The sequence below is a fragment of the Dioscorea cayenensis genome, chromosome 8 (assembly GCF_009730915.1).
Source record: "Dioscorea cayenensis subsp. rotundata cultivar TDr96_F1 chromosome 8, TDr96_F1_v2_PseudoChromosome.rev07_lg8_w22 25.fasta, whole genome shotgun sequence".
NCBI classification, from domain to species: domain Eukaryota; kingdom Viridiplantae; phylum Streptophyta; class Magnoliopsida; order Dioscoreales; family Dioscoreaceae; genus Dioscorea; species Dioscorea cayenensis.
Window position 1 is genome coordinate 4,653,825 of NC_052478.1, and position 21,027 is coordinate 4,674,851.

Genomic DNA, 21,027 nt, shown 5'->3' on the forward strand with positions numbered 1-21,027 from the left:
AGTTGGCCGTATTGCTTCAAGACGAAGATGTAAATGACGCGCGCCCTTACTTCGGGCTAACCGCTTCGCCGCCTTGATCAGATGTAACTGAAAGCAGGTGTTGTCGCGCAGCCTTTTATACTTGAAACCGCATCGAGATACTCCTAATGCTGAAGTTCACTAATACTATCGATAAACGCAGTTCGCAAAAGAGAAGCGACGCAGAGGCTAACGCCGACGCCAAGATCAAGAACACATACCACGCTATAATCACTAAAAAGCAATCCATCTTTACCCAAACATGGTTTACGAAGACTTTGTCAGTAGTAATGGCATTTATCACGACAAATCGCTCGACGACGATTTCCTTTGCTGCCAAGATAGCTGCATCTCAACTTGTCGAGACTATTCATATCCCATCGCGTAACAACGAAACACCAGCCGGTTTTCAGCCGTAAATAAACGTTCTTAGAAAGATATACCGACATTGAGAACGAAGCTCAAGAAGGAAATTCAAAAGCCTCAAGATTTAGCTGAGGACACGGCCGCCAACGTCCTTATCGAAGCTTTTGAAGAATTTGGCAAATTAAACAAAGAGGTCGGAGAATGTATTCTCACGTAGAAGAAAGTCCAAGAATCGATCATCTTGATCGGAACTATATCGACTTAAAGAATATCACGCGAGTGTGTCAATCGATCTTGAGAAGACACTAAGATATTATCTAGAGTAAGCAGCATCGAGCCCCGAATACTGATCTTTTTATCATTGGAGTAAACCCACCAACAAAGTTACCGCTAACAACCCCATTTCGAATCATCGTTTCCAAACTCCTTTCAGAGTTTTCGCTAAAACACTTCTTCGCAATTTTAAATAAGAAATTCGCAGCTTAAAGGCGAGAGTCTGCACTCTGCAAGATCCTTCGCTCTTCCATTCCAGACTGCAGTTTCAGACGATCAACAATACGGTATTAAAACCCATCGTGTAGGTATTTGGTATGAAAGTGAATTATCTATTTATATCTTTGGTGTTTTCTTGAATCAAGCGAATCCGAAATCGACATCGCTTTCATTTATAGCTTCCTCCCGAGAAGATTTTAAATTCGTTAATTGGTAGACATACATCTTCTTTCAAGCACTCGTTGTGCTATGCTTAACGGTCATTGACACCGCGAATAATGCAAGCTCGAAAGCTCAAAGCATAAGGCACTATAACCCGCCGAGACAGGGAGGCCGCTTAGCTAACCCTCGAGAGCGAGCGAGCATAGAGGCTACGGTACAGGTTGAAAACTCGTGTACCTTAAGTATAAGCATTAAACTCAAAAGTTAATCAGCTAAGTAATGCTTAAAAGCTTTTAATTCTCGATCATCTTACTCCAACTATATCGGACCTAGCACATCACGTAGCACTCGATCTCGAGTACAGCTACTCAAAAGATTATCTAGGATAAGAGTAATCGAGTTCGCATCATCTCGATCTTTTATCGCTGGACAACCCACCAATGTGTCAAGCACCGCTAACAACCTCTCTTACTTGAATCATCAAGCTAAACTCCTTTCTAGAGTTTCGCTAAAACATTTCTTCAGCAGTACCAAGTTAAATTCAAGATAGCTAAAGGCGGAGAATCAAAGCTTCGGCGACAGAGAATTCGAGGATCCCCATCCAGAGGTCGCTGGAGAGGAATGCATTCTCACATGCAGAAGAAAAGTCCAAGAACTCGTCCCGGCAGATTGCTGCACAACCGAGTGAGATCGAGCGCAGCCAGGTGCCGTGCCTTACCACACCGACTCCAAGCACAAAAGCTTTCTAGTGAAGCGGAAGCCATCCTGAAGGACTCAAGCTCAACATCTCTATGAGTGAAGAGCTCAAAAAGGCTCTCCAAACAACTGAGAACATTGAACCACCTTCTATCTGCACGTAAACACGACTTAATCGTATCGGCCAGCCAAGAGCTTTATCATATGCAGCCCCGTGTTGTATCAGCAACACTCTGATTCACCAGATGCTACAGCAGCTTGAGAAGCTTTCAAATCTCACGCTTAACAAGCACTCACAGCAACAAGCTTTCCTCCCTTCCTGCCATCAACGAGCGCTCGACCGTTATCGAGCAGCTGGCAAATCGGTCCATCCGTGATCAAAGTACCTCGAGAAACAAAGGAAAGTTCTCCTCGTCTCGAGCACTCGCCTAATCTACAAAGAAGAGTTAGAAAAACTCTAAAGATGTCACGCACACAACTATCTCAACCCTCCACTTCTAGCAACACTATGGAGGATCAGATCCGTGACTATCGGCTAGGAGCCAAGGCATACCGCAGACAACATACGAGTCCGAGCGCAAAAGCTCACGGAAGACCTCTCTCTCTCGAGGTACTTTCTATAATCCCCACCTCGAGCAACAGCGCCGATCCCCGAGAAGCACGCCGCAGCCCATCATCACAAAGCAACGAGCCTCTCTCGTACTGTGCCAGGTTCTTCACTACGCACGCGTTGCACACGGAATCACAAGGTGTATATGCACCGTCGAGGAAGTCGACTCATCATCAACGGCCAACATGATTCAACGCCTTCCTTCATCGTGCCGTAGTCCTTCCAAACTGGCAGAAAAGGTCCGCACGCAATTCATTCATCGGCTTTACGCAGTGCCGAGAATACAGTCCCACACAGGCCGGAAAGTTCTGGACCACGGTGCATTGGTCGATCGTCCGCGATCGCTCTGAAAGCGAAAGAGGTCTACGATATCGCCGCATGGAGCGCTGACTTTGTCCAAGTGGGAAGTCGGGCCGGCCAGATATCAGGCTCCACCATCATCAACAAGCAAGTCGCGCACTTTCTACAACAACATCCAGATCTCTATCCTCACCAAGGGATATGATGACTACCACAATTCTGAGGCCAACTTGCTGATCACGAAAGGCCTAGTCGGAAGATTGTCCAACACATCAAATGTTGGATTTGCTTATTCAATTTCTGGTATTGCTGATTATTTCACTACTCATGGTGTTCAGGCTATCAAAGGAGCACCAGTTAGCACTGAAGACATCCAGGGGACTCTCTGGAACATTAAGCCAACATCTCTGGTTGTACCAGTACAACCAACTGCTGCGGATGACCGTGAACTAGCTGATGGAAGTATTTCAGTACGGTTTTCCAAGTACAAGGCTGCACAACAACCTGCTCAGATCACGTACAATCAAGATGACGAGCAGATTGATGAAGACGAGGCACACATCATCGCCTATCTTCACCTTGAGGAACCTTGTCTGAAGGTTCGATTGCTGAATAATGACGCCATCATACCGCAACGGTTATCTCATCAAGCCGTCGGTTATGATATCGCGGTAACTCAAGCCGCCGAAGTACCAGCCTTTGGGCAAACAATGTTCCCAACAGGCATCGCTGTGGAGGTCCCAAATGGTACATACGCCCACTTATTTATCAAATCAGGCGTTGCAAAAAGAAAGGGACTAGTTCTGAATGCAGGAGTCATTGACCCTGACTACACTGGTGAAGTCATGCTACTTATCTGCAACCCCACTGCTACTCCACAACTCATACAAAAAGGGGAATTCGTAGCTCAAATAGTACTCCAGCAAGTACTTACTCCACCAGTTCAAGATGTAGATGTTCTACATCAGACGCTTCGAGGAAGCCGGGCTTTCGGTGAAGCCACTAGCAGCTATCTGGCGGACATGTGTCCCACATTTGACGAAGATCCTTACTATGAGGATCCCACCATCCTCACCCTTCAACAAGAAGAAGAAGACGACGATGATATTTCATATCTTACTTACTTGTATGATCATCATCACTTTTCCGGGGGGGAAGAGGAGAAGGAAGAAGCTGCCGCAGTTGAAGCTGCCGCCACCGAAGTTGAAGTTGAAGATGCTGCCGCACCAATCTATGATGATTATGATGATGATGCGGATGATGAAGAAGAAGTTCAGAGGCTACTCAACCCAAAAATAGCCTCTATCAGCACGGAGTATGAATATCCTCAATTAAGGGAGTTGGAACAGGTAATCGCTGCTTCAACAGCAGTCTCTGCCTACAATCCACCAGAGGATACTACAATGAATCCACCCACTTACCCACCTGCCCAAGCAACAAATGTGCCTTCTACATCTTATGGAGGTTCAGCACCCTACAGCACAGGTACATCCTATACATCCTATGGGGGTACATCAGGGATCGGGAGTGGTACAAGATTCAAAAGCAAGGACTACTCCGGCAACTGGAATTTGCCCTCAGCACAGCAACAAACAGGGGCAATGTTCTACATCCCACTGGAGCTTGGGAAGTTTGATGAAGTGTTCATGCGATGGGAAAGCATCACCAAAAACATTGTTTCCCAGCACACCTTCATCTCAGGAAAGGAGAAGGCAGAATACATTGAAAATCTGCTTGGAGAATATGAAAAACTCACTTGGATGCAGTGGAGGACTGCCTTTCCTGAAGAGTACGAGAAGCTCTTAGCGTCTGCTGACGGACGCGAAGGTACGCAAAACATTATTTCTCAATTGCGTACAATATTCACTCTTGAGGACCCGTTCAGAGGTTCAACAAAGGCCCAAGAGGAGGCATATAGAGATCTTGAGAGGATCTCTTGCAAGGATGTCAAAGATATCATCTCATTCATGAATGAGTACATGAGGATTGCCTCAAAAACTGGAAGACTATTCATCTCACCAGAACTATCAGAGAAATTCTGGCTCAAACTTCCAGGAGATCTGGGCAAAAGGGTCAAAGAAGCCTTTGACCAGTCTTATTCAGGTAACACGGTTGGGGTTCATCCCAGAATTCTTTTTACTTATAAATTCTTGGAGGAGGAATGCAAGAAGGCTGCATTCGCTAGGTCCCTCAAGGGCCTACAGTTCTGTAACCAAATACCCATTCCCGGGTATTACAAAGGGAAAGAAAAGAGGTATGGGGCTCGAAAGTCCACTACCTACAAAGGCAAGCCACATGACTCCCACGCCGTAATCTGAAAAGCAGAAGCATCCGGGTCGCGAGAGTTACCGCAAGTGTTTCGCGCATGGAGTGAAGGGCATTTCGCAAGAGAACGTCTAAAACGACAAAAAGAAACATCAAAAGGGCGCGGCAGTGTTCAAGGTCCTGAAATTCCGAAGACCGTGAGATCGCCTCAAACGCACGGGACGAGTAAGATCTCACGACGCAATTTATTCCTGCTTCTCAAGGAGAAAAATAACGAAGAATCGACCACGGGGTCAATCGTGATTTATCAATAGTGGAAACACTCTACTACCCACTTTGGAGTAAGATCGCACATATTTCCTCGAGGCCATGGATGGAGGCGTTCAAAGTCGAGTAGTCTCACAACAGTGAGTAACGAATCGCGACATAGCGGACTATTATACTAACACTATTGATAAATGCAGGTTCTGCAAAAGAGAAGTGATGCAGAGGTGGAACGCGAGATGCCAGCATTGCAACATACTCACATGCGGCATGTGCTCCAAACATTATGTTGACTTGGAACTGCCATGTCAGCAAGAAGAGGTCCGGCAAGTATACAATCCACAAAGAATCGACGATGGAACAATGTAACTACATCCGTAGTCGTAGACGGAGATCCAAAAGGTCGAAAAGTCAAGTTGCTGCAGAAAAGAAGTGCGTAAGAAATGGTGATAGCAAAGAAGGATTTCAAGCAAGTACGCCAAAGGAATCAAAGAAGCAATTGGAAGAAATGAAGCTGGAGAAAGATAGGCTGACATTGGAGAATGAAGCCTTGAAGAAGGAAATTCAAAGCCTCAAGATGCAGTTTGAGGACATGGCTGCCAACGTCCTTATTTGTGATGGTAAAGACAAACAAGTAGCTGCTGCTATTCCTTTAAAGGAAAGAAGAAATGGCCTATACAATCTAGTAGTAGAACTGGACATTCCAGGAACTACTCCATTTAAGGTCAATGCCATTCTTGATACTGGTGCAACTAATTGCTGCATCAACGAAGAAGGGTTGCCAAAAGAAGTACTTGAGGACAACATCTTTGAGGTAACATTTACTGGTGCTAACTCTGTCATGACTGCCAGGAAAAAGCTCAAGTACGGCAACATGAGGATTGGGGATCATCAATTCAGAATCCCATACACCTTCGCCTTTCCTCTCAAACTAGGTGGAGGCGAGCAGCTGGTTCTTGGATGCAATTTCATAAGATCCATGAGTGGAGGAGTGCGGATAGAAGGTGATGAAGTAACCTTCTACAAAAACGTCACCACTATTAAGACTCAGCAAGAAGTCCCAAAAGTGTTAGCACTTGAAGAACTGGAGATGGAAGAAGAAGAATACATTGCAATTCAAGAAAGTTGCAGTACAATCTGTCCAGTTGTGAACATTAACTTTACACAGAAGTTTGGGGACTTGATACAAGAATTAAAGAATGCTGGTTACATTGGTGAAGAACCAATGAAGTTTTGGGCACAAAACAAGGTAACCTGTAAACTGGAAATCATTAATCCAGATTTGATCATACAGGATAAACCTTTAAAGCATGTTACGCCAAGCATGGAGGAAGCCTTCAGGAAGCACATTCAAGCCCTCCTCAAATTGAAGGTGATAAGGCCCTCAACCAGCAAGCACAGGACCACAGCATTCATTGTTCATTCTGGAACAACGGTGGATCCAAAAACAGGTGTGGAGACCAAGGGCAAAGAAAGGATGGTGTTCAACTACAAAAGGCTGAACGACAACACTGAAAAGGATCAGTATAGCCTACCCGGCATCAATACTATCCTAAAAAGAATAGGCCAGAGCACTATCTACTCAAAGTTCGACCTGAAGAGCGGCTTTCATCAAGTAGCCATGAGCCCTGAATCAATTCAGTGGACTGCATTTTGGGTCCCTGATGGTCTATATGAATGGCTGGTCATGCCATTCGGCTTGAAGAATGCTCCAGCAGTTTTCCAAAGAAAAATGGATAACTGTTTCCGTGGAACAGAAGACTTCATCGCGGTTTATATTGACGATATTTTAGTCTTTTCCAGGACACAGGAGGAGCATGCAGGACATTTGAAGCAGATGCTGGAGATCTGCAAGAAAAATGGGCTGGTACTAAGCCCAACAAAAATGAAGATTGGAACTCAAGTTGTGGAGTTCCTTGGAGCAGTGATTGGCAACAGGAAGATCCAGTTGCAATCACACATCATAAAGAAAATTGCTGACTTCAGCGATGAAGAGCTAAAGACGACAAAGGGACTACGGTCATGGCTAGGTATTCTGAACTATGCCAGAAATTACATTCCTAACTTGGGAAAAATACTTGGCCCATTATACTCAAAGACTAGCCCTAGTGGAGAAAAGCGTATGAACGCACAGGATTGGGAGCTAGTACGGAAGGTCAAGAAGACAGTCAAAGAACTGCCAGATCTGATGATACCTAAATTTATGCCCAGGGTTTGCAGTTATCAGGGCTTAATACAAAACATTGTCCACTTTGGAGCTTGAATTGGGAGGTTTAGTTAGGTGCAGCTCATTTTAAGTATGGGATGACCAGTCAAAGTTACTTCTATGTGGGCCATTACTATGCATTTGAGGGATTTGTGACCTATATTACTAAAAGGAAAGATTTCACTGGAATGTCTCACAAAAGACATAAATCAATTGTCCTTCTAATCTGATATGTAGAGCCAGTTGGAGGGAGCGCTTCCTGTAATTCAACTTGTTTTCTTCACTTCCTTTGTCTTTCTGTCAACTTTCATAGCTTACCCCTCTTTATATATAGAAGGATCTGAAGAGTGAACAAACACAGTGGTCATGGATGTTGGGTTTGTCTTCCAGAATGACTATTATCAAAATGACAAGCACGATGCCTATAACCATAAAAGGAAAAACATATACGAGCATGATGCTGCCTGAAAATGCTACTTAAATTACTTTTGTGAAAAAATGAATTACTTATGAATGATTAACCTCAGTATATCCAAAGGTGTGATCTTTTCTAGTCCATGTGATTTACAAGTTAGTGTTATTATAAAGGACACTTTAACCCTACTGTCATGCCTATTTCATTTCATAAAAACTTTTGCAGATTTGATGGGTATTGTGATTGTTTTGCTGCAAATATGTTGAAAGGGAATATATATTAGTAAACTAGCATCTAGAGGACGCTCGCAATGCCATGCCAGCCCACTGCTTCAAAATTCATATGCAGATTGTTCCGAAAGTTTGCATACCATTTACACTGATTCACTGGACAAACAATTATGATGAGTTACATTCTCAGTTATTTAATAATGCTGTCAGAAACTTTGTGTTGACATGGTTTGGTACTAATTTTCTTTTTATTATACAAAAATGTCTGCAGTTTGTCCAATGATTGTGAGGGCCATGTTACATTTCAGTTTTTGCGTCTTGCATAATGTAATTTAACGGTGTTAAACAGTACTTCTGATTTAATGTGAATCAAAGAATGAAATATTTGTGAATTACTTGTCCAATTTTGTATTACTTCTCATGTACAAGTTGACAAGAAAAATTATGATTGTATCTTAGAGGGTTAGATGTATAATTATGAATGTTTTTAGGGTTATGTGTGCGAAAGGATACCTATGTTAGAACAAAACCTTAAACGCTAAAGATTGATCTTTACTGTGATGATAACTCCACCTCCATGCAAACTATCCAAGCTTTTCATCTGGGCCGTTATTTCTGTTCGAGGGTGGTGTCAAAGTTCAATGCTGTCTCACAAAACGAGTGGAATTCAGCTTTTAAAGCAGAGATTGATGCTGGATTCTTTGATACCGCACTCTCACTCTTCTCCTCCATGCTAGCCTTAGGTGTTAGGCCTGATCACTTCACACTTCCGCTCATTAACCGTGCCGTTTCATCACTGTCTGACTGGTTTGATGTTGGGGAAGCAATCCACTCACTTGGCATTCGAATGGGATTTCAGAATGATATCTTCTTCTGCAATACAATGATGGATGTGTATGTGAAATATGGGTGGATTAGCTCTGCTCATTATCTATTTGATGAAATGCATTATAGAGATGTGGTGTCTTGGACTTGCTTGATTTCAGGTTATGCACGGTCTGGAAGAGTTCTTGAATCTCTTCGATTGTTTCCTGAGATGCGAATGGCAGGTATGGAGCCAAACGAGGTGACACTCGCAGTCATGCTGCGGTCTTGTGCTGTGGAGAAAAACATTTACTGTGGAAGAAAATTATATGGTTTTGTTATCAAAAGAGGGTTTGAAAGTCATGAGTTGGTGCAGAATACGATCTTGATGATGTTTAGCAGGGTTGGTTATCTTGAAGAAGGAGAGAAGTTCTTTGGCCAAATTGAAAAGAGGAATGTTATACCATGGAACATCATAATGTCAGGATATTCTTTGTTTGGAGATGTGCACAGAATCGTTGATTGCTTTGAGGATATGATGTCCAAATCTATTTCTCCAAGCCATGAGACAATAACTCTGGTTATCTCAGCGTTCACTAAGAGTGGCAAACTTCTCCATGGCCAGCAGGTTCATGCTTTTGCAGAGAAAGCTGGATTTGCAGATATGGTCTGCAAGTCATCTCTTATTGATTTTTATGCCAAATTTGAAGGGGAGCTTTCATCATCAATCAAGTTATTTGAAGAATCGAAAGCAAGCGGAATCAATGTCTGGACCACGATGTTGTGGGGATTCATTCAAAACAAACAATTCCTGGAAGCCATCCATTTGTTCAGAAGAATGCAGTGTCACGGTTTTGTGCCCAATGCTGACAATCTAAGGGCTTTAGTCCTTGCATGCATTCAACAAAGCACATCAAAATATGGCAACACTGTACATGGCTATCTGATCAGGAACAAACACAGCATCAATGGAGATGTGGAATCATTGGAAACATCTATCCTAAACATGTACATGAAAAGCGGCTGTCTGTTGTCAGCGCAGAGGTTTTTTGACAGTATCATTGTCAAAGATATAGTGGCATGGAGTTCAATGATGGATGGATACGCAATTCACGGTCGTGGTTCTGAAGCTCTGCAATTATTCAATCAAATGCGAGATGAAGGTGTTAAACCAAACAGTATCACATTTCTGAGTTTATTAACAGCATGCAGCCACTCTGGCCTCGTGGCCGAAGGTTGCAAAGTGTTCAATATCATGACCGGAGAATACGGGATCAAGCCTGAGCTGAATCATTATACTTGCATGGTAGACATTCTTGGCAGGTCGGGGAAGCTGAAAGAAGCTGTTGAAGTAATCGATAATATGATAATTGATCCTGATGCACGAATTTGGGGTGCTCTTCTTGCCACTTGTAGAATTCATTCAGATTGGAAACTGGCAACTTATGCTGGTCAAAAGCTTTTAGAATTGGAACCTGATAACGTGGGGTATCATGTTGTTCTCAGTAATGCTCATGCTAGTGGTGAGAAATGGGATGAATCTGAGAAAATTTGGAAGATGATTAGTGAGAAGGAGATGAAGAAAAATCCAGGTAAGAGTGGTATTGAAGTTCAGGAGGGGATTCATATGCTTTGATATTTGGATGCATAGTTGAACATATTAAAGAGCCTAGTTAGATAAATTTGAAGGAATGAATCAGCCAACATTTGCTTAGTACGGTTCATGCACTGGTTATTGGAACATAATACTGCAATTCATTCATTGTTCATTGATCCTAGTGTGTGTTATCATATTCTTTCACCCCTTCAAGATTGGACGGCAAGGAGATTTACTATTATGGGGGAATGATTTTTAATATATCATTTTGGGCATGCGTCGCAAGCATTCATTGTCTCTCCTGTGTTAGTTTGTCGTACAAGATAAATTTGTAGCTGTCGTTAAGTTATTATAATTGATGTATTTCCGCTCAAGTTGGTCTCTTTTGTAAAAAAAAAAAAAGAATGAATCATTTTCTAATTGTTTTGGGTGTTTTTTTATTGGTTTTCTGTGGTAATTCATCTTACATGATAAATTTGTAGGGGTCGTAATTAATGTAATTTTGCACCATCGTTTTTTGATTTTGTAAAAAAAACATTTTCAAATTGTCTTTTTTTTTTTTTATTTAACCAATATAATTAGTATTTTATCGTTGGAGTGTAATGGTCTTTTTAACGAATATTCTCCTCTAAACCCACAAAATTACTGTCTAAATCATTAAACCAAATATAGAAATTATGCGGACACTTTAAAACTTCGATTCTTAATATATATATATATATATAAATGATACTAGATAAATAAATGCCTTTAAAATAATAATTCAAAATGATGTAGGATTTTCTTCACATAAATCACTTTTTAATTAGCTATATATCCTATCAAACTGATGACCAGGTGATATGTTACCTCATTTCAATAGTAAGTTAAAAATGGGCCTTCTTTTTAATGAACGTATCCTTGTAAAACCTCCAAACTACAGAGACATCCCCCGCAGAATATATTTGTAGAATTTCATTATTAATATAAGAGCAAACGTTTACATAGATTAAAAATAAGAGGGAGATAATTAAAGTGAGAGACAGAAGAGAATGAGAGAGATGGTGCAATGAACTTAAAACAGTAGTTGATTTTTATACCGGGTTGAACAAAAGTAACTATTGGTTAAAGAATTTTTTAGCAGTTTTCACGGTTGTGATTTTTGATGAAATACATTATATATTTAATAATCAAATATTTTGCGATGAGATCATGTATATCCCACTCGGTACTTTATATTTCTCTTAAAACTATTTATAAACATACTATATCTCACTATTTCAATTCAATATGATTGTTCGTAGATTTGTTATTAACAATATTTGTTGATGCCCGATCTCTTAATATAAATATATATATATATATATATATTTTTAGAAAGGCGACAAGTGCCGGAATCCAGGGACGAACACGTGGAGGAACCGCGCTCACCACTGTACCCTCACTTTGTGTGAGATGGGATCGAATTCGGGGAGCCACACTCGACACTCGAGGTGAACACCCTACGCAAGGGACTCGATGGCAATAAACCAAATGGTTGTTGGTGTATATTCATACATGAATGTAATTACAACATTACTATTTATGGGGTATATATGTAATTATTATTATTATTATTATAATAGGATGCATATATAATTTTAAATTTTCATAAGGGTAACTATATAAAACCCGCAAATGCGGGAAGAGTGTTTCTCACCCCCACATCATCGTCATCGGCTTCTCTCTTTCTCTCTCTCTCTCAAGCTCCGACCTCTGGCAATGGCGTACGTGGACCACTCCTTCTCGATCACCGATGAGGACCTCATGGTGGATGGCCCCTATATCGTCCGTAACCGGCCTCCGATCCGCGAGATCGCCCTCGCTGTTTCACTCCTCGTCTTCGGCTCTCTCGGCATTGTCATCGGCGTCTTCATGGCCTGTAACCAAATTGGCGGCGACCGCGCCCATGGTACTGATCTCTGCCTCCAAACTCGACCTCGGATTTCTTGATTATTTGCCCTTTCTAATTGGCATAGTGATTTTTCAGGGGTTTTCTTTGCGATCCTTGGAGCTGTGCTCTTTATCCCTGGGTTCTATTACACTAGGATTGCGTATTTTGCTTACAAGGGATACAAGGGCTTCTCTTTCGCCAATATACCACCAGTGTAAGAGTGAATTTCCTTATGATTTATGTATATGTTTGCTGGTTTCGCGTTTTTTTTTTTAATCTTTTCCTTATGATTTTGAAGTAATTTTGTACTAATGTTGATATGCTATGCAAATGCTTCTGAGTATATGAGAATAAGATTTGAAAGGTGGCATTTTGATTGCTTTTGGTTTTCTAGTGAATTTCAAGGATAAAGGGATTGATCTTATACTTGTGTTCCGTAAAGTTAAAGACTCATTCTTGAATGCAAAAACTGTTAATTTTGATAAATGTGGCATTGAATGTTGTGGTGTACTAGTTTGATTTGGTTAGTCCTTCACTGTTATGTTCCTGCTGATTTCTAATCTCTTGCTCAATGTCCTTTGACCTAGTTTACCTACATCCTCATATCTCAATGCTCTTGTTTTCCAGCATTGTAAGCTACTTTCTTCTTCACTGAATGAGTCAAATCTAATCTTCTGTCTGGTTTTTTATTTTGTATGGGAATGCACAAGTTCATTTTGCATTGATAAATTCATGACCAGATTTTGTATGGGAGTGCACAAGTTTTTTTTGTGTTGATAAATCCATGACCAGATTTTGCATGGGAGTGCACAAGTTCTTTTTGTGTTGATAAATCCATGACCAGATTTTGTATGGGAATGTGCAAGTTCTTTTTGTATTGATAAAATCCATAACCAGACTTATATAAGTGAACTTCTTGTGTGCCCATGACAATTGCACATCTGTTAGCTCTCCTTTGTTTCACATCCATTATGTAAGTTCTTTTTCTCACATTTTTATATGCATAAACCTCAGATTCCTCTTTCTTGTTGTCAAATTTGGTAAAATGTTTGATCATTGGCTGCAGAGTAATTGTTTCTTTGTTACAAATTTCCTTCTCTCATTCCTTTTATCTAATGGACTGTTAGTCTATTACAAGTATCAGTCCCCTTTTTCTAAAACCCACTTTCATCATTCCTGCATCTTCAATTTGTCGACAGATAAATCAATATTCAAATGAAGAAAGTATTATCACTTGAGTTTTATCATGCGAGAGAGTTCCCACCCCATCAAGGTGTTGATCATCCAGTGTGTGTGTGTGTGGAACTTCTCAATGAGATCATGAGAATGGTCTTTTATATTTTATGTATTTTGAATGATCCACTTGTGTGTTAAAAATGGTTGAATAATATGATTTTCAGAAAAAAATTATGATAATTCTTTTATACTTGCCTCTCTTGAAATATGGTTTTCATAAACCTGTAGGTTTACATTGTTTGAATACCTAGTTCGTATTTTGGTGCATTGAAAAACTTTTTTCAGTGCATTCTGACTGTCAAATGTACAAGCAATGTAGGTTTTTTTAGTCCTATAGGGAGAACAAAACACTAGAATTAATCTATGGTGTTTTTTTCCTTCTGTGAATCAGATTCTCAGATCTAGTTTGCATTAACTTAAAATGCAAGAACCGTGTGATATAGTTACCCTTTTAGATGCAACTAACTCATGTTTAGCTTTATCTTTGGTAGCTTTTCAGTTTTCTTGAAAGAAAAAGATCAATGTTAGAAAAAAAAAAGACTTGCAAATTCTTTTGTCAAAATGGTTGGTGGTGATGTTGTAGTGTACCGTGCTGTAGATCTGCCTTGCACTTGACATCTGACTTTGTTTTGTTACATTGCACTTTGCCTGATACAACTACTATTTAGGTGAGCAATTTATGAAGATTGGTTGATAGTTTCATTGTCCCTCTCTTAAATTCATCAATGTGTGGAAATTCATGCTTACCTCTTTTACAGTATCCTTGATATTCAATTGTTCTCTGTTGTAAAAAAAAATTGCTTTTTTGTGCCTTTACTTAAACCAATCATGAGAATGGGCTCTAAAATTTTCTCTCAGGAAATCATGAGTTATGTTTTGATTAATGATGATTTTTTCTTTCCCTCATATGGTCCCTTAATAGAAAGTACAAAAAGAATAAATTGGCTGCTGGCACACACCACCTCAACTGTTGACATGTTAATCATGAGTTATGGTACCAAAACATTAATTTTTTTAAAATATAATTAGTGAATAAACCACCAAAATTTATTAAGAGAAATCATAAGAATGTGACAACACACAAACAACATAGACAATAAGTAATATTATACATCAGATTTTACGAAATCTAAGCCGAATGTTAACCCCAGAACTGAGATTGTTAACCCTGAAGTTGGGAATACTAACCCCAGCTCTGGGGTTAGCATTCGGCACAGATTTCATAAAATTTGTTCGTGATGTATAGCATTATTCAATAAACAATAATTAGAAAGCAGAAAGGATAGAGTTATAACCACAAACTTTGATTAGTCATTAGGTAGTCTTACAAAAGAAAAGATATGAGAAAAACAAGAGGGATAACCTGAACTTTGAAATATAGACTACTGAGTCTATGGCTTTGTTATCATCTCTTTATCTTGATTTTAAATGAGCTTAAAAATTGAATAACTCCATTAAAATTGTTCCCTTGGAGAAAAGATTTCAGAAAAACAGAGACAGGAAATAGAGTGAAATTTATTCTAAGATTTGGCATCTTTTCCCTCTGTTTCTCTCTGTGATCATATCAGTATATGCTAAGCAACCTTCACAAATGAAGAAGAAAATCAAAATATTTGAAAAACTATGAAAGAACCAAAGAGGAGGATCAAAGCTACTTATTTGCTTCTTTTTTTTTATGTTTTTATTTGAATATTCTAACTTTTATTTAGTATGGAATACAACTATACAAGCTTTACAAGAGGTGATGGAGGTTTTTACTCGCTGGCTTTTGAAAAATAGTGAAATTACTTGCAGCTCTTTGATTTTTTTTTTAAAATTACTTTTCACGTCTTTCATTAATTTTTTTTTCTTTTTGGTTTATTATTTAGATATTATATACAATGTGCAAGACGCCATGTATGTAGATTGTGAAGTCATTTTTAATATTGTAAGCTTAGACTTTGGCTTGTCGTTCATGCAAATTTTTAAAGGATATGTAGGATTAATTATGATCATGTCCGGTGCTATTAATCTCAGGCTGTGCAAAAATGTTTTAACAACAAAATAAATTAGTAATTTTTTTTTATTTATAAAAAATTGAAATTTTCATTTTATTTTTAATGAAATATGAATCAACAACATGGTAGGAAAGTGCATACCTCAATTTATTATATAAGCTGAAATTCAAAGCCATTTATAAACAAAATTGAGAATATAAACACGTAACATAAAACAAGTGGTTATTGGCATTTCACTGTGTTATATATATATATATTCTTATTCATTTAATTTTAGGACATAATATCTGTAGCACTTAAATTAAATAGAAAAAAAGAAACCAATATTATTTATAGCATTGCTTTGCAAACTTGAACCTTTAAGTCTCTAGCAATTGCACAAAAAATATCAGCAGCTTATTTTTTTATTTTATTTTATTTTATTTTATTTTTTAAGGTTGCTTTCCAACTCCACATCCACTGTTGGAACAATATTCCAAGCTCCATCAAGCAAGGTATATTTAAATCACTCAATTCAACTATTACTTTTTTTGTTCTTTTGAAAACTAATATTCATCCTTGAAACAGCAATTAAGTTTGAGAGATTAAAACAACTAAACAAGATTTTAAGGTTCCAAATTGTTAGAACTTATTCCTTTTTTATTATTATTATTTTAAATATTTGCAAAAAAAACAAAAGCACCAAAATCTCCAGGTATGCATAGTATCTTTCATGGCTGTATATCATTATTCATTTATTATAGTTGCCAACTTCTTCCAGTTGTCATTGCCTGCTCAAAAACACACAGTTTAGATGCCATAAAAAACCCCCTTTTTCTTTTTTTTTTTCTTTTAATTTCATTCCCAAAGTGAATATAATAAATCTTCATAAATTTTATTAATTTTTATGAGGCCAGAGTGTGTCACTCTGTCCGAATATTCTCATTGATTAATCCATCCAATTAAATTAATGCATTTTATATTAATTAATTTATTTCTTAAGATATTAGTCCTCTTTATCCTTTATACTTTCTTTTTAATTTAAAGTCAATTATAATTAACATTTTTCAAAATAGACCAAATAAATAAATAAATAAATATTTTTTTAACAAATAATTAAATTATAAGGGTATTTCAGTAAGTTTACAATAAAGCAAAGAGTTTCTTGTTTTTGTTCTTTTGCTCTTTCTTGTAATATATATGTTTGCTAGCGCGGCACTTTCTCCACCACCGTTGCAAAACCCTATAATGTCTCTAAACCTCGCCGGCGACACCGCCGCCGCCGCCGTCCCCTCCTCCGGCGACTCCGCCGGATGGATCCAGGAGGCGATCAATGGTGGCTCCCTCCGCCTTGTCGATCTCCACTCTGGATCCAACGGCTGGGCCTCCCCACCTGGCGATCTCTTCTCTCTTCGCGGCAAAAACTACCTTTCTCGCCGTCAGAAGGTCCCCGCCGGCGACTGGCTCCTGAGACCCGCCGGCGTCGACTGGCTCCGCTCTCCGTCGCGGCTCGATGATGTCCTCGGCCGCCCTGACAACCGCGTCATGGCTGCCCTTCGCCGAGCCCAATCCTCTGGAAAATCTATGAAATCCTTTATCGTCGCCGTAAATCTCCAGGTCCCTGGCCGCGAAGCCCATTCCGCCGTCTTCTACTTTGCCGCCGAGGACCCGATCCCGCCCGGATCCCTCCTCTACCGCTTCATCCATGGCGACGATGCCTTCCGCAACGCAAGGTTCAAAATTGTGAATCGGATTGTGAAGGGCCCGTGGATTGTGAAGACCGCCGTCGGGAACTACTCCGCCTGCCTCCTCGGCCGGGCTCTGACGTGCAATTACCACAGAGGTGAAAGCTACCTCGAGATCGACGTCGACATTGGGAGCTCCGCGATCGCGAGTGCTATTTTGCGGCTGGCCTTGGGGTGCGTGACGGCGGTGACAATCGACATGGGGTTCCTGGTGGAGGCGCAGGCGGAGGACGAGCTACCGGAGAAGCTCTTCGGGGCCGTGAGAGTGGCGCAGATGGAGATGAGCTCCGCCACCTTCGTCGACGACGCCCGGCCAAGGGTCGAGAGGAATAACTTCCGGGGAGCAGCGAGGGTGAAACACCACGGCGATCGGACGGCTGTGCTTGGTGATGCGGATGCCGATGAGCAATCCTAGCCCTTTGATTCATTCTCTCGCATTTCAGGTACTCTTTGTTTACTCTTTTCTTCATAGAAATGGCACTGATTTCTACCAAGCTTATAATTTTTCTCATGCTTTTTCGCCCATGAAAATTTTTGATCTTTCATGGCATGTTAGATACATACACATTTGATAATTTGACCATGTGTTTAGATCTGTCAAATAATGGAAAGGCTTTGAGTGGAGCAGAATTATTTAATAAATGATTTAGAGTATATGTATATGTATTATGTATGTCTAATTATGAAATTTCAGTAGAATCTATAACAATACTGTTTAACTAGAAGAAATAAGTGTGAAAGGATTTGGTGGTTAGAGTTGGAGCATGCCTAAACTGTGTGTTTGTGTATTGGGATTAAAGTCTTGACATTCTTCTGGCATGTGTAATGCTTTGTTTGATTGCTTGTGCTGATGACATAACCTGGTAAATATGACTTTTTTGTTTCTCCTTTCTACAAATACATAAAGTACGGCACATGTTTGCGGTTGGACATATTGCCCGTATTACAAATGAGACGGGGGTAACAAATAATAGGTGTAAGAATTCATGTTGGCTCTATTACCACCTCTTGACCTTGCCATACTCAGGACTAACTTTGTTAACAAATGACATGCTTAGAATTCTCTTATTATGCGTGTTGACTAGTTTATGCATCATATTGTGGTTTTCGACCTATCATTCATAATTCATGATTTTTCTTTAGAACATTCATTGCTGACTCTTTCCTGCCAACAGCAATCTCAAGCCCATCATTGGCCCATATAAATGCTTTCTTCTGGCCTTCTAATTCCACCACTTCTCTTAATCTTCAATTTTTTTTTTTTCTGGGGCATTGATTCTGGCCGCCTGTTTCAGACTTCCCCAGCCTGTCTACAGCCTTATTAGGATGAATTGTCTACCATAAAAGGCACTTTATATTAAAATACAGCAGATATGGTCAGAATCATGAATTGCTCTTGGGTCCATTTACCCGAGTTTTCTATTCCACTGATATAGCACAAATTCCGTGAATGTTTGCGATGACCATGTGTTGCAGTTCTTGTTGCAAAGTGTGTATTACTGAAAGGAAACATATGACCTTCCCATAAAAAGCCCCACGAAAGTTTTTCTTTCGTTCTGTGTAAAGGTTTTACCTACAAAATATATCAGAATGTTACTAGTTTAGTCTCAAATTATTCCATCGAGAAGAAAACCAAAACTGAGATTATGAAATTGGTTGGATTAGTAGTAAATGCAACATTTCCAAAGCAACATGCCAGAAACCCTGCCTTCTTTTACTATGCAATTGGCATTCATGGTTAATGTCACTAGAATCTCCTACATACATACATGTGTGCATGTGCACGCATGCGCTCGGGCGTGTGAGACTGATCAAATTCAGTGGTTTTCTTTTGCGAGATACTGAGTGCTGCTTATATATTGATGTTCCTGAAATCTCTCTTGTTTTTAGTATTGAAAGTAACATTCTACAGATAAATAAATTTATCGTCCTGAATTCTTATTCCAATTTATGTATATTTATGCAGGTCAAGCTTTTCTGAGAACCATGTCTTGGTCACATTGTTGTGTGATGATAGCATATTCTTCACATAAAAAAATAAAAAATACAAGCTATGCGTCTCCATCAGTTAATTGCTGCACAATGTCTTTCTTTGAAGTTTTGGGGGGGGAATACATACAAATTGAAACCATACTTCTTTTCCTTGTTAAAATGGCCAAATTTGTTTCAGTTTTTTTCCTCTCTCATATCTTCAGATTCATTAGTTGAAAATACAAGAGCATATTTATCTCTGAATCAGAAATTTATTTATCATGTTACAGAGTGAATTCTATTTTATTATATATATATATATATATATATGTATATAATGGTTTTTTTGGTTTTCGACATGACATTATCAATCCAAAATCATTGGCACGAATGGTTTGGAAAGCAGGAAATAATGAACTGTTGTCGGTCTGACTTTAATTTCTTGTATGATTTGGAAATAAAAAGAAGAGAATTTGGTTGGTGAAGAAGGTTGTCTGTCAGTCAGTGATAAGACTGTGATGTTCATGGCCCATTCTTTCTTACCCCACTCGGCCCTCCTTGCTTGGTCCCATGCCAAAATTTAAAAAAACTATTTATATATATAAATTATTTAATTTTAACCCAAAAAAAAAAAAAGTAAAAGATACATAACCCGGTGGCATTAGTCTGCTAGATATAATAATGATAACAGATTTTTTATTATGAATTTGAATTTATAACCAAAAATCTTGTATTATTAGGTGAAGGCATATGAATTAAACTTTTATTTCTCACTAATATTTGGGCAAAAATATGATAAATGTAAAAAATCTAACATTATTATATATATAGATATAATAAATGTAAATATTTGAATAACCTGACATTTAAAGAAGCCAACCAGATATGTCGATGTATATAGCAAAAGAAACAAACATATGGAATCGAAAAAGATTTTCTCTGCTTAAGGAAAAAAAAAAAGTGGGGGGTTGAACCAACTTTTTATTTTGTTCTCACGTGTATTGTGTAGCTTATCAAATGTTTTAAATTTTTTACTTCGTATATATACAAAGAATTTTGTATTAATTGCACCAACTACCGAATAAACAATATGAGTATTCTTCTTTTTTTTAATCGTTAAATCATAATTTTTACATCTCATTTTGTCAAATAATTTATAAAAATCATAAGTTCGCTATCTATTTTAGTTTTTTTTTTCGTCCATCACCAAATACTTTTAATATTTTTCTCCTCATTATTAATTTATATTTCTCAAAATAATTAATTTTTTTTATTACTGTTGACAAAGTTCAAAATTCAATTAAAATTAGATTTTATTACTATTTTTTATTTACATTTATCATATTTCTAAAAAATTTTAATTTATATATTTTTGCATTACATATTAATTGTATTTATATAGCACAAGTAAATTAATCAATTTTAAAACTAAATTATTATAGAATTGACATATTATTTCTCATTTAAGTCAGAAGTTAAAAGTTCTATTTCCTGATTTGTCCATATATTTTTCTTTAAATAAAAAAAAAAGGGCAGACTATTCATATGAATCATATCCGGCTTTCCTAGTAAGCACAGTTGAACACATTGCTTGTTTAATAATAATAATAATAATAATAATAATAATAACAACTAACACAACAACAACAAAAAATTGTTTTGTTAGGTGGATAATAACATAACATGATTGAATAATATGGTGAAGCCTTTAAGAGAAATGCCAATTGAATGAATCAAGCCATTTGATTCATTATTGTGACCT

The 21,027-nt window shown here is 38.6% G+C and overlaps 3 protein-coding genes across 3 annotated transcripts; all 3 read left to right on the top strand.

Annotated features, from left to right (window-relative positions):
- The first annotated feature begins 8,601 nt into the window (after positions 1 to 8,601).
- Positions 8,602 to 10,464, top strand: LOC120267173 (pentatricopeptide repeat-containing protein DOT4, chloroplastic-like). The gene has a single exon (XM_039274872.1). It carries the CDS (start codon positions 8,602 to 8,604, stop codon positions 10,462 to 10,464), a length of 1,863 nt encoding a protein of 620 aa, XP_039130806.1.
- Positions 10,465 to 12,115: 1,651 nt separating this feature from the next.
- LOC120267659 (transmembrane protein 230-like) lies at positions 12,116 to 12,759 on the top strand. Its single transcript, XM_039275332.1, has 2 exons — positions 12,116 to 12,355; positions 12,434 to 12,759. Exons 1-2 carry the CDS (start codon positions 12,166 to 12,168, stop codon positions 12,553 to 12,555), a joined length of 312 nt encoding a protein of 103 aa, XP_039131266.1. The 5' UTR covers positions 12,116 to 12,165; the 3' UTR covers positions 12,556 to 12,759.
- Positions 12,760 to 16,763: 4,004 nt separating this feature from the next.
- Positions 16,764 to 19,332, top strand: LOC120267827 (protein ENHANCED DISEASE RESISTANCE 2-like). Its single transcript, XM_039275506.1, has 2 exons — positions 16,764 to 17,737; positions 19,261 to 19,332. The coding sequence occupies exon 1, from the start codon at positions 16,798 to 16,800 to the stop codon at positions 17,707 to 17,709; it is 912 nt and encodes a 303-aa protein (XP_039131440.1). The 5' UTR covers positions 16,764 to 16,797; the 3' UTR covers positions 17,710 to 17,737; positions 19,261 to 19,332.
- The last annotated feature ends 1,695 nt before the right edge of the window (positions 19,333 to 21,027 follow it).

What these genes read in the sequence shown, in the direction of transcription:
- LOC120267659 (XM_039275332.1), top strand. Translation starts at nt 12,166, where the DNA reads ATGGCGTACGTGGACCACTCCTTCTCGATCACCGATGAGGACCTCATG. An exon ending in TGGCGGCGACCGCGCCCATG is followed by an intron (nt 12,356 to 12,433) that starts GTACTGATCTCT and finishes GTGATTTTTCAG; the next exon opens with GGGTTTTCTTTGCGATCCTT.
- LOC120267827 (XM_039275506.1), top strand. Translation starts at nt 16,798, where the DNA reads ATGTCTCTAAACCTCGCCGGCGACACCGCCGCCGCCGCCGTCCCCTCC.
- LOC120267173 (XM_039274872.1), top strand. Translation starts at nt 8,602, where the DNA reads ATGCAAACTATCCAAGCTTTTCATCTGGGCCGTTATTTCTGTTCGAGG.